General features: G+C 42.7%; 1 protein-coding gene across 1 annotated transcript in view; it reads right to left on the reverse strand.

Annotated features, from left to right (window-relative positions):
* LOC103367483 (protachykinin-like) overlaps window positions 1-1,745 on the reverse strand; it is a 5,557-nt gene extending 3,812 nt beyond the window's left edge. The window contains exon 1 of the mRNA XM_008295513.1: window positions 1,584-1,745. Within this exon, the coding sequence (XP_008293735.1) occupies window positions 1,584-1,745 (162 nt within the window). The remainder of the gene's footprint in view (window positions 1-1,583) is intronic.
* Between the last annotated feature and the right edge of the window lie 10,825 nt (window positions 1,746-12,570).

The raw sequence follows: 12,570 nt of genomic DNA on the forward strand, positions 1-12,570 counted from the left end.
GCACAAAAAAAGGGAAACAAGTGACAGGAGGAGGTGAAATACAAGAAAATACACACAGACTATGACTTTATTTTACACCAAAATGCCAGATAACACCATAAATGTGTGCAATAATGATAATAATCCACATAATCCAAAAAGATAGCAACACAGTTTTGATGAAATGTAGTAAAAAGTTAATGTGATGCAATTTGAAATTAGTTCAAACAAACATGCATCCATACAACACAGAGTATCAGCATCAGGAAAGGAGAACAGAGAGAGGACATGAGGATACCAATGACACCTTAAAGGAAGGCTGACCTGTAGAAGTGGGTTTTTAACAGTTTATTTAAAAGACGAATTGCAGCAGGCAGATTGTTCCAGAGCTGAGGAGCAACAACCTCCAAAGCACCTCTAGATTTTAAAAAGGGAGCGAGGAACAACCAAGAGGCCCTGATCGTTGGATCAGAGAGGTCGGCTGGCAAAGGAAGGCTCTAATAATTCAGATATATATATATATGAGGGCGAGGCCATGAAGGGCCTTAGAGGTAATTAACAATATCTTAAAGTTTATTCTGACTTTTACTGGGAGCCACTGAGGGGAGGCCAGACCTGGAGTGATGTGGGACTTACGGCTGCAGAGTTTTGAACTAGTTGAAGACGAGCTATGGAGGAGGGCGTTATGCCAGTAAACAGGGAGCTACAGAAATCTAAGTATGAGAACATGAAGGCATGTACCAGGAGATCCAGCAGTGGTTTGACTTTAGCGATGTTGGGAATAGCAGGCTTGCATAAGCTCGGTGATGTGGGCCTCAAAGTTTAGATTAGATAGATTAGATAGAACTTTATTGATCCCTTTGGTGGCGTACCTCAGGGAAACTGTTGAAGTTTAGCTGCTGGTGAAACATGACAGCCAGCTGGTTAGCTTTGTTAGCTTAATAGTCCACCCTTATGTGCAACATCATCGTCATTGTTGTGCAACGTTTTCATTTGCATCTCATTCTTCTGGTGCAATATTTCATTATCATGCTTGATGTCACTTATTGTATCTCAGTTTAAATGCCATTTACTGTTTTTCTGTCTCATAACACAGTCGANATTGTGTTATTGTGCACCATCAGCTGGAGTCGCAAAGAAATAAGGAAAAAGATTGAACTGAAATCTGCATCTAAGCTTCTTGAGGAAGAAAAAAATTTGAAAATGAGTGTTTGACCCTCAGAATCCCTCAATTAAACATCAGTTTTAACTGGAACTAAATGAGTTTTTTACAGACAGAAAGAAGAAAAATGCAATAAAACAACAACATCTTGCTATAAAAGAAGGAGCCTTAAACAGAGAGATGTGTTTCTGGATACGATTCTGATTAAAAGACAAAAGAAAAAGAGGAAAGGAATCAAAACATGAGCCTATAATTTGCTGTATTTGGAGTTTTCTCTGCGCGCCATCAGCTGGAGTCGCTCTCCGAGGTGCTGAAACCAACAGAAGCAACGCAAAGAAAGAAGGAAAAACACTGAATCTGCATCTAAACTTCTTGTGGGAGGAAAAAAAAAGTGAGTCCGGTTCAATCAGGAGACGGTATTTTCTCGCTATTCAGTTCTTACAAAGTCCACGCTGCGATCCACGTCGTGATCCGCGCGTCTCTCCGCCACCCGCCACGCGTCCCCGTCCTCCTCCTCCCCGGACACCGGAGACCCCAGAGCCCCGACCACCTGCACGAACACCACCAGCAGCAGCACCGACTTCACCAACTTCACCGCCTCCATTTAGTCTCCCGAAGAATCCAAAAAGTGTCCCGCTGGTGATGGTGAGAAAACTTCCCCGATTCATGCAGGAGCCAAGTGACGTGGAGGCTCCCCGAAGAAACCCTGCGCGCGTTTCTGCACTTTGGCTGGAGACGTCCGAGGCTCTTATAAACTCTCTGCTCGCTCCTCCTTCCTTCCTCTCTTCCTTCCTTCCTCCTGCAGCCTCCTATTAAAGACGATAAATACATTTTCCTTCTTCCTTTGGCTCCTCAGTGAGTAAACTTGGATTTGTTTCTATGAGTCACTGTTTTAACTAAATGAACAGATGATGGTGGTTTGAATTATCAGGTCAGTTAAGCACAAAAAAAGGGAAACAAGTGACAGGAGGAGGTGAAATACAAGAAAATACACACAGACTATGACTTTATTTTACACCAAAATGCCAGATAACACCATAAATGTGTGCAATAATGATAATAATCCACATAATCCAAAAAGATAGCAACACAGTTTTGATGAAATGTAGTAAAAAGTTAATGTGATGCAATTTGAAATTAGTTCAAACAAACATGCATCCATACAACACAGAGTATCAGCATCAGGAAAGGAGAACAGAGAGAGGACATGAGGATACCAATGACACCTTAAAGGAAGGCTGACCTGTAGAAGTGGGTTTTTAACAGTTTATTTAAAAGACGAATTGCAGCAGGCAGATTGTTCCAGAGCTGAGGAGCAACAACCTCCAAAGCACCTCTAGATTTTAAAAAGGGAGCGAGGAACAACCAAGAGGCCCTGATCGTTGGATCAGAGAGGTCGGCTGGCAAAGGAAGGCTCTAATAATTCAGATATATATATATATGAGGGCGAGGCCATGAAGGGCCTTAGAGGTAATTAACAATATCTTAAAGTTTATTCTGACTTTTACTGGGAGCCACTGAGGGGAGGCCAGACCTGGAGTGATGTGGGACTTACGGCTGCAGAGTTTTGAACTAGTTGAAGACGAGCTATGGAGGAGGGCGTTATGCCAGTAAACAGGGAGCTACAGAAATCTAAGTATGAGAACATGAAGGCATGTACCAGGAGATCCAGCAGTGGTTTGACTTTAGCGATGTTGGGAATAGCAGGCTTGCATAAGCTCGGTGATGTGGGCCTCAAAGTTTAGATTAGATAGATTAGATAGAACTTTATTGATCCCTTTGGTGGCGTACCTCAGGGAAACTGTTGAAGTTTAGCTGCTGGTGAAACATGACAGCCAGCTGGTTAGCTTTGTTAGCTTAATAGTCCACCCTTATGTGCAACATCATCGTCATTGTTGTGCAACGTTTTCATTTGCATCTCATTCTTCTGGTGCAATATTTCATTATCATGCTTGATGTCACTTATTGTATCTCAGTTTAAATGCCATTTACTGTTTTTCTGTCTCATAACACAGTCGAGTTACATAATTTTTAGTGAAATGAAAATGAAAGAATGAGCAAATTGTGACCTAAACGACTTGGAGAATGAAATCTATGTGATTTTTTTATTGTCGTTTGTACACAAGTGTTGTTGTTTTTGTGTTGTTTATTGTAGTTTCTTCCTAAATATGGGGGGGAAGTAGAAAAGCAGCACGACAGATGAACCTTTTAGACTCTATTCTGTATGAAAAGAAAAGAGTCTTGTTGCTTTTCTACTTTTAAGCGCTGCATTTCTTATGTTATGTAATTTTTTTTGGTAGCAATATCTGACGTGATACTTTCTTTTGGGATTAATAAAGTTTTATCTTGTTTTAAAAGGAACAGACGGTGTTTTATCTTCAATGTCAGGCCCTCTCCCTTTAAATCCGGCCCAGATCACAGTCCTGTTCGGTGTCGTCTTTATGGTTTGTGTCACCTTCTGCCGCTGGAATTAGATTTTCCCCGCTGTGATGTATTTATGCTTTGTGCGTGTCTGTGACTCTGCAGGTGGTTTGATGGATTTAGACTGTAAATGACAAGAATCTGCTTCAGTCTGCGACCAACACAGACAGGAAAAAAAACACATTAGGTCACCGAAACTGAAGGTAAAACCTCTGACATATGTTCCAGGATAAATCTGAGAACTTATAAGATAATTAAAATAGTTTAAGAAATAAAAAAGACTCACATGAAGTCTGCTTTCATTCATTTTATTACCTAAAATTTCTCCTCAGTGTCATGTGAGTGTTTGTTTGGGCCCAAAAAGCAAACACTGAAGTTTCAAAGTTTAACAATTTTACTGTTAATTTACAGTTTTATTTTCCCTAATTTTACAGGAGTTTCCAGGCACGTTTCCAGGTGACATGACAGAAGAAATTGAGACATTAAAAGTTGGAAAATGGGTGATGTTTTCGGAGAGTTTTACTGAAAAACTGACGACAAAACAAAAAAAAATGCAGTTAAACAGGGAAATAATTGTGGCTTTTACCTGCTGAGGATTTCTGTCTGAGGATCAGATCACTGCTCTACTGTCTGTGTTTTCTCTTTTATCATCACCTGGTCTACAAATAAAGACACAAACCAAATTTAATTTAGTTTCTTTGTTGAAATTTCACCAGTGTTACGACTTCAGAGAGACTTTTGTCATTAAGAACACAAAACTGTTTTACTATCACGTAAAACGTCGTCGTAAGTCCAACAAAAACTTTTAAAAAATAATCCAAACGTAACATTTAGAGTTTGCTTTTCTAAAATCTATCATCATATTTGCAAATCTGGGGACCACTGATGTGCTGCATCTCTCACATTGACATTGTTTGTTTGGAGGTTCTTAGTCAACGACCAGCGAGATCGTCCCCGAGGAGATAAACAGTCACTGAAGATGAACTAATGCAGCTCACTGGTAAATCCGAGGCACAGCTACTGGTGTGAACGAGCTGAGAGTGTGCAGAGATCCTCATGGGACTCTGAGTGCTTCTGGTCAAGTTCCTCCTTCCAGCCTTTTAGCTTCATCTGCAGTGAAGGAACCGTCTTATACAGAGAGTGGACAACACGTCGATAGTCAAGATAGAAACCAGTTGTGGGTCTTGGATCACAAATTAATTTGGCTGAGATCAACATGTGACCGTCCCGTCACGTGACTCTGGATGGTGACCGTCTGGACTTTGAGTCACAGACCTCCAGTGTGTTTTGATCAGCAGAGAGGGTCGACTACGGATGATATATGTCAGAGTCAGACCGTCCATATATTCCTCGTGGCCTGTTCTGTCCTGCAGGGCGTCGCTAATCAGGCCCTGTATGATTTACTGTGCAGCTCCACATGTTGGGTTTTCCCGATCAGAGATGGTTCTGGTGCTGCTACTCTTGTTTTGCCAACCCAATCATTAGAATATATAATAGTAATAATAATAATTGTATTTGTATAGCACTTTTTAAGAGCAGAATTCACAAAGTCAAGACAACATGTTCTGCAGGCAAACACTTAAAATATCAAAATACATACAATAAAAATGGAAAAGAACAGACTGGGTGACGACTGGAAGGTGTTCCAGTAAAACTGATTAAAAAGACGACATCAAGGAGGGCAATGAAGATAAAAGCTAAAGATAAAAGTAGATTAAGAAAAGAGAGAAGGACGGCAGGCAGTGCCAATACAGAAAGGGAAAAGAAAGTCTAAAAGAGAAATAAAAGAGAACATCACTCAAAAGCGAGTCTGTAAAAGTGAGTTTTAAGAAGTGATTTAAAAGAAACTACTGAATCTGCAGCCTTATTTCCTCAGCTAGGTCATTCCAAAGCCGAGGGGCCCTCACAGAAAAGGCCCGGTCGCCTTTGGATTTGATGAGGAGGGACCCACCTGAGGATCTAAGGCTGCATGTGGGGATTTACGGGGTTAACATGTCTAAAATATGTCCAGGGGCAAGGCTCTGGCTAGCTTCAAAAGTGATCAGTAAAATCTTAAAATCAATTCTAAAACGTACAGGGAGCCAGTAAAGGGGAGATGTGATGTCGCCGGTTAAAACCAGGAAGAAGCCGAGCTGCTGCGTTCTGAACAAGTTAGAACAATAGTGGGAAATAGCTCTGCCTTGTTTGTATGTATTTATGTATTTATTTAAACCCGTTATAATAATCCTAAGCTAAGGATTCAAATTTCAGTGTTTCCTCAAAATACTGACCAGTGGAAACATTCTGGTGCCACATCTGCATTGTTACGGCCTCACAGTGTTTGTGTGTTTTGTTATGTGGACTTGTGACCCTTGTACATGGAGATGACCTGTGTAGGTCCAGCTGTGTCTGGCTGAGAGTTCGCTCCAGGACTCCAGCTGCCAGCCATCTCAGCTAATCAACCTGGAGCTGAAGACTCCAGCCCCTCCAATCACACCTGATTGGACGGTGCTCCAGAACCACACCTGCCAGACATCAGCGATGATTGCTCTGGAGCTCCTGACCTACTCTCAGCCTTGTTCTTCCCGCCTCCAGTTACAGCTGATTGGACCAGCACCACTCCTCCTCCACCCCAGCCATCACCACACCTGGCTATAAGAGCAACCAGCAACCTTCCAGTCGGTGCTGGCTGGATTTAGTGTGAACAGTCAGTCCTGGTGCCTCTTGGTTGTGTCTTTTGTGTTTGTGGTAATTTATCTTCTGTTGGCAGCTGCAGACTGGGTGTGGGAGTTTTTGTGAGAGTCTCAGTGAAGACTGACTCTTGTTAGCAGCTGTGCAACTTGGTGAAGAAGTTACTCGTGTCTTGTGCTTTTTGAGGCACTAGTTTGTTTTAGTTTCTTTTTGTTATGTGTTGATGTTACTATCAGATTTAATTGTGGCTAAAGAGTTTAGTTTTGTTTTCGTTTGGTTTTTTAGATTTGCAGCAACATCCACCATCTTCTTTTGTATTGTCACAGTTCTGTTATGTTCATTTATGTTACTGAGCCATAAATTGCTTTGCCTGAACCACTTCCATCTGGTTCTCTTGTTACATCCAGCTGACCCAATCAGAATCAGCTTTAATGGCCAAGTACACACAACATACAAGGAATTTGGTTTCTGCTGTTGGTGTCACCCTCGGAATTTGCACGAATAATAGAAATAGGAAAATTAAAAAATAAAATAAAGTCAAATAAATACAGAAAGAAAAGAATAAAATACAATAAATATTAATAAAAAATAAAACAGGATAATAAAACAAATATATACAAGAATTTACACACTTAGAGACTGGATCGTACCATTCATGCATTCAGACGAGCGCTGTCACCAACTAGCAGAGCTGCCTTCCTGCACCGTTCAAATCCTCTGCAAGACTTTCCAGCCCTTTCAGCTGCTATTCAGTTGTTTCCTGTAGAAGCGAATTTTGAAAACAATCCACTTCAACAATCCAGACAAAGCTGTCTGGGACTACTGTGTGATCCACAGCGTCAAAGGTTGTGCTGAAATCAGTTGTAATTAGCGTTCACAGCGACTGCATCACAGCGCTGCTCGGTACGACGACGTCTGTGAAGGAGCTGTGACACGCCAGCAGCTACATCAGCGTCAGTGATCGGTTCGCCTTAGAGTGGAATCTACTGCAATGTAGAAAATACAGCGCCGAGCCGTGACGTTCTTGCTTTAAAGGTGTCACAACCCGGCAAATAGGTTGTGGCAAAAGAGGGGAGACGACACAGGTATGTTCAGATTTTAACATAAAGTTTTATTAATTGGTTAAATTAATCTAGTCAAAGTGAGGTGTGTATGTCAGTAATGTCAGTAGTGTGGGTGCAGATGTCTGGATGTGATGTGGTGCAAGGTGTTGTCAGATGTGAAAACCAAACCAAAACGAACCAAACCACAAATCAGGGGCATGAGGAGAGAGGAGGAGGAGGCAGGAGCTGAGGTGTTGGCCCTTTTATACCTGGGAGCGCTGGGCCTGAGCGTGCCAATCAGGTAGGACCGCCCACTCAGTCTCCAGCAATCTAGGGACACAGACACAGACAGCCAATGTGCCCAACCAATCGACTAGGTGGGGCCGTCACAAAGGTCCCATGTTGTGGTTTTTTTAAGCAAAGTAGTTGAAGTCTCTCAGTTTTGTAGCTCAAAGATGCTTCATTTTCCCACAACTCCTTATAACTCCTGGTTTAAAGGCTGTTCTAAATGGGCTTAGAAAACAATCAGCTGCTGCCCCCTTCAGGAACACAACGTTTTCCTCTATCTGAGCTGGATGACTATTGGTTAGTTAGGTGTCACATTGCAACCAACTCTTACTGGCCTGTAAAGCTGCTAAATACAATGAAAATGCATTTTAACTGCCTTTGCGTCCCAGTTAGGACGCCCTCCATAAACAAGCTAGGTGATTCTAATTTGTCCGTAGGTGTGAATGTTAGTTTGCTTGTTTGTCTCTATGTGTAGCTGTCAACCCAAGCGAGGCTAAATCGGTGTTTATATAATGGACGGAAACTCTGTTATTCAGAAAACGAGGAGAGGTTAAAGTGTTGACACTGTCGCAATTACGTTTTTTTCTCAGCACTAATCCACTGAGCTGCTCCCACAATCACACTCCTTCCCTCTGCTCGGGCTCATGCCTCCGTCCAGGGACCAGCTCTTAACCTTTACGACCGCGGGGGAGCTTTCGGAGCTTTTTCCAAAAGACTCGACTCGTCCTGGGAGTCGGCGCTGAAGAGGGATGGAGGAAATTAGATACAGCGGGGATGGAGGATAACTCACACAAGTGGATCGCGCACAATATCTGGACTAACACCTCATTACAGCGCTGAAGACGTGTATATGTCAGACAGATAATAACAGCGTGATCACAAGTTTCACAAGTGTTCGTTTATTTATATCGTCTGTCTTTTGACTTCATCACAACGTCTGAAGAATCTAAAATCAAAAGAAGCAGCGATTGCAGGTGATTTGTTCTTTGCCGTCTGTGTTTTTTTCATTCATATTAGAGTTCGGGGTCAAGAGCTGACCCTCAATTAGTGATCTTCAAGCACTTCCACCTGCTGATCATTCATTCGTGCGTCAGTTTCGTCGCTGCAATGACAGCGGGGGGAAGTTTCCTGCGACGCTCACTGTTTTGATTGTGGCTTCTCAAAAATGACAAGGTGCAATCAGGCTCTTTTCAATCAGGACGTATTGAGACTCAAACAGGGAGCGACGTCGGACTGGAGGCGCACAGGTTGTGACATCGTTGTGGTTTGTTGAACCAGGAATCGAACAGGGAGATGAATGTGACTGAAGAGATTCTGCTTTATGATGATAATGTAGCCTCAGCTTAAAGCAAGGCAATCCAATCAGCCGCTACCGAAAAATCACTGGTGAGGTGAGCAACGACCTGTGAAAAAATTCTGACAGTGTTAGAACTTTGGGGAGATCGTCTCACGGTGCTGCTGCGACCTACGTCAACTAACTAACCAATAGAAACGTAGTGTGACATACTGACACTAGCTCACTTTGCAAAGTCGGCGTGTATTCTGGTCCGCCGTGGCATGTTGTGATTGTGGTTGTGTAAGAAAATTCCAAACTTAAACTTATTTATCTGACATTTAGTTTCAATAGCTGTGTTCAGTCGTGACTCGATAATCCGACACTAAATGTAAAACCTTCTTTTATAGCAAGGCTGTCGGATTGTCAAGACAGAGGTCCAGATACAAGGAGGGCTTGATGCTGGAAGGATCATTTGTTGTTAATTATTGTTCACAGTTGTTCTAATAACTAGTAGAGCTGGTCCAAAGAGTACTTTGTGGACTCAATTAATGCTGAACATCAGAATATTTGGCGCGGTCGGGGGACACTTCCACCCCGTAGGAACGCTCCAACAGGGTGGAAGTGTCCAGAACGCACGGGCAGTACTTGGCTACTGATGCTAGTTTAGTTAGCGCTCACACTTCTGTTTCCACCATCAGCAGTGGGGGAGTGGCAGATACGCTCCACCATTACCATCCATGTTTACTTCCATAAACACTGAGCACGCTCGCTGCGTGACGTCGTCGTGTCCTCTTCTGCGCATGCGGGACACTTTTGGGTCGTATGAAGTTCACACAGCAGATCACATACAAGTCGCATTGAACTGGAAACGTGAAGGAACTCACAAAAAAATCAGATCTCACAAAGAAATCCTCATTGAGCATCAAGTCCTGCAGTGTGAACGTAGCCAATCTGTGGGATTGTTCAGTCAGATAATACGCCGTCATCCTGATTGGTGACATAAAATGTCATGTCGGAGTCAGAATCCAAGACTGTCGGTATGTTAAGGCTGTTTTTATGGGTTCTGTTAGTTTTTCCTAAAAACCTGTTGGATAACAAGATTTAGGATTGTTAAGGGTCAGGTTGTCGAGTCACGACTTTATATGAATGTATCAGGAGGACGGAACTGTCCAAGGTGCTGAACTGGAGCAAAGCTGCTGTCTGTCACTTCACTTGTCAGGAAGTGGAAAGTTTTGTGCTATTAGCTGAATAAACCGAGAAAAACGTGTCTCCTGTTGAATAGCAGCAAAACAATAAACCTTCAAGCAGCCTAAATCCCTCTCGTCCTCTCCCTCTTTTTCCCCTTCATGTCTTAACAGTGACATTTAACAGAGGTCCAATTGTGGCGTGTAGGTCTCTGCTGTACATCCTCTCATGGGTATAGATATTCTTCGTATCATAGGCCTGACAGATTTTATTCTATCATAAAACGTTTACACACACATCTCATAATCAGGCCCATCTGGATTTTTCCAGGCCGACCCATGAGCCGCATTCTGGCTCCACCACTGGGAACAGCTGGTCTGTGTCCAAAATTTTTTTTAAAAATCCACCTTCCAGCAACACTAAAGCTCACTAATTCCCATTTATCTTTGTTATATGATCCCTACAAACCAATTATATTACAAACTGTCATATTTCAGCATGCGATGTTTCTCTGTGTTTCTTCCCACCAGTGACAGAAACGAGCATCTTGTGGATTCTCTGCTCTTCAGTCAGACACCTGCTCCGTCCTGAATACCGCCGACCACCCGCCTCGACGTGACGCTGGACGGCTGCACGCTTCACAGGACTAAATCGCAGAGTCATTACCTCAGTTATGTTTAACCGTTGTACCATAATGACGAGGTGACTCACGTAATTGTCAGAGTGAACGTTCATGTTGGAAATGGCATCATGGCAGCTCCGTCAGAGAGTACGGTAGGCTTGTAGTGGTTCTTTGTGACACAGACCAGAAGCGTAATATATCACAGTAAGTATGCTGAGTATAGTTTTATTTTATACTGGTGCGCAAATTCATAACAAAAAGAAGATCCAGGATGCAACTAGTCCTGCAGTGCATGTGGCAAATAGTGTTCTTTTATATTGCAGCAGAAGTTCATGAGGAAAAAGTCCGTCCCTAATTCCACATCAGGAAGCATTCTCATCCTTGACCAATGGCCTGATCCTCCACTACCTTCTATCACATCTGTTCACAAAACATCCGTCTCATCAGGCCTGTAACTGCAGCCGAGGTCGAGGAAATAAAATGGGAACATGAATGAACAGGAGCCAGAATGGTGGGAGGATCCTCAAAAGGCCTAAAGTGAAAAGTTGGTGTTTGTTTGCATGTTGTTTTTCTCTAAATGAAGCCAATTGAGCTACTAAAGGCTGATGCTGAAGCACCAGTGTGCATTCTGGGTCGTGTCTTTCCAAAAAAAAGGACATCAGGGGACCAAAAAAAGAAAGAAAGCCAACTAATACAGCTTAATAATGGTTTAGGCTAATATCAGCAGCAGAGGTTTCGTCTACACTAATGCAGGGTATCTATCTGATGCATAAAAAATAAAAATGTGGTCCACGTGGTCCTTGTTTTACAAACTTCAGTAGGAATCCAGTTAAGCATTTCTGTAGAGGCAAACACGCAGCAGGAATTGGAGATGAGAAGGCCTTTAAACTTCATAAAGGTTATCTTATATTGTTGAGCAAAAAAAAAAGGTAGATGAGGCTTTTCGAGTTCAGATTTAGATCGACGAGGCAGAAAACAGAATTTAGTCTCGTCAGATCCAACAGCAGATATAAGTTTGCACCCTAAAGTCGGAGTCAGTGACATGTTTGACGGCAGGGAACGCTCTTAATAAAACAAAAGCCCTTATCTGAGTGTCTCTCCGAGCAGACCTCGCCGTCTCACATCGATGCCACTCGGTGGACGTCAATATCCACCAGGAAAGCTGCCTTCTGCTCCTATTTTGAGCCACAGTCGCTTCCAGCAGTTGCTTTACAATAAAGGTCTCTGGGAGATCTCACGGGGGGGAGATCGGACCATTATCACCGCTGGGTTTCATATCTGCATTGATTCGAGCACCGCCGCCCATCTACGACACACTGCTTCCTACATTTGTTAGCGGGAGGTCACTTAGAATGATCATTTAACCATAAGAAACGTCCTACAATCCAGCGTACGAGTTGCCGTTTCCTGGGAGTCGTCACTTCGAGTGCTGGCTCCCAGCAGGATGAAAGATCAGCAACATGTGGTGAAAATTTGAGCTGGAGGTTTTCCCAGCAGCATGGTTGCAGTGACATTAACTTACATCAGTGTGCAAAGCAGCCATCTACAGCTTCTTGTTGGTTGTTGATTGATGTTATGCAAAAATGATGTGGAAAAGTTTCCTGCAAGACTTTTCTGCATCAACAAAAGAAGAAATCTCAAAGGAAATTTGTTTCAAAACACAAGATAAGTCATTTATTTTCCCTTTTCCTGGCTCTCAGTCCTTTTGCTCTTTACAGTCTGTGGGAAAAGATGAACTTCAATCCTGTTAACGACCAAGGGAGCAGTTTTTGCCAAACTAAATAGGAGACATCACTCTGGCTGTCACCTCTGTCTCCAGGGATAAGCAAAGACAACACACCTGGAGTGAACATGTTTTCTCTAATCCATTTAAGGTTAATTGCTAAATACCTTTCCCCATGTGTCTGAAAAACTCCACGGACGA

The sequence above is a fragment of the Stegastes partitus genome, unplaced genomic scaffold (genome assembly GCF_000690725.1).
Source record: "Stegastes partitus isolate 25-593 unplaced genomic scaffold, Stegastes_partitus-1.0.2 Scaffold1054, whole genome shotgun sequence".
NCBI classification, from domain to species: domain Eukaryota; kingdom Metazoa; phylum Chordata; class Actinopteri; family Pomacentridae; genus Stegastes; species Stegastes partitus.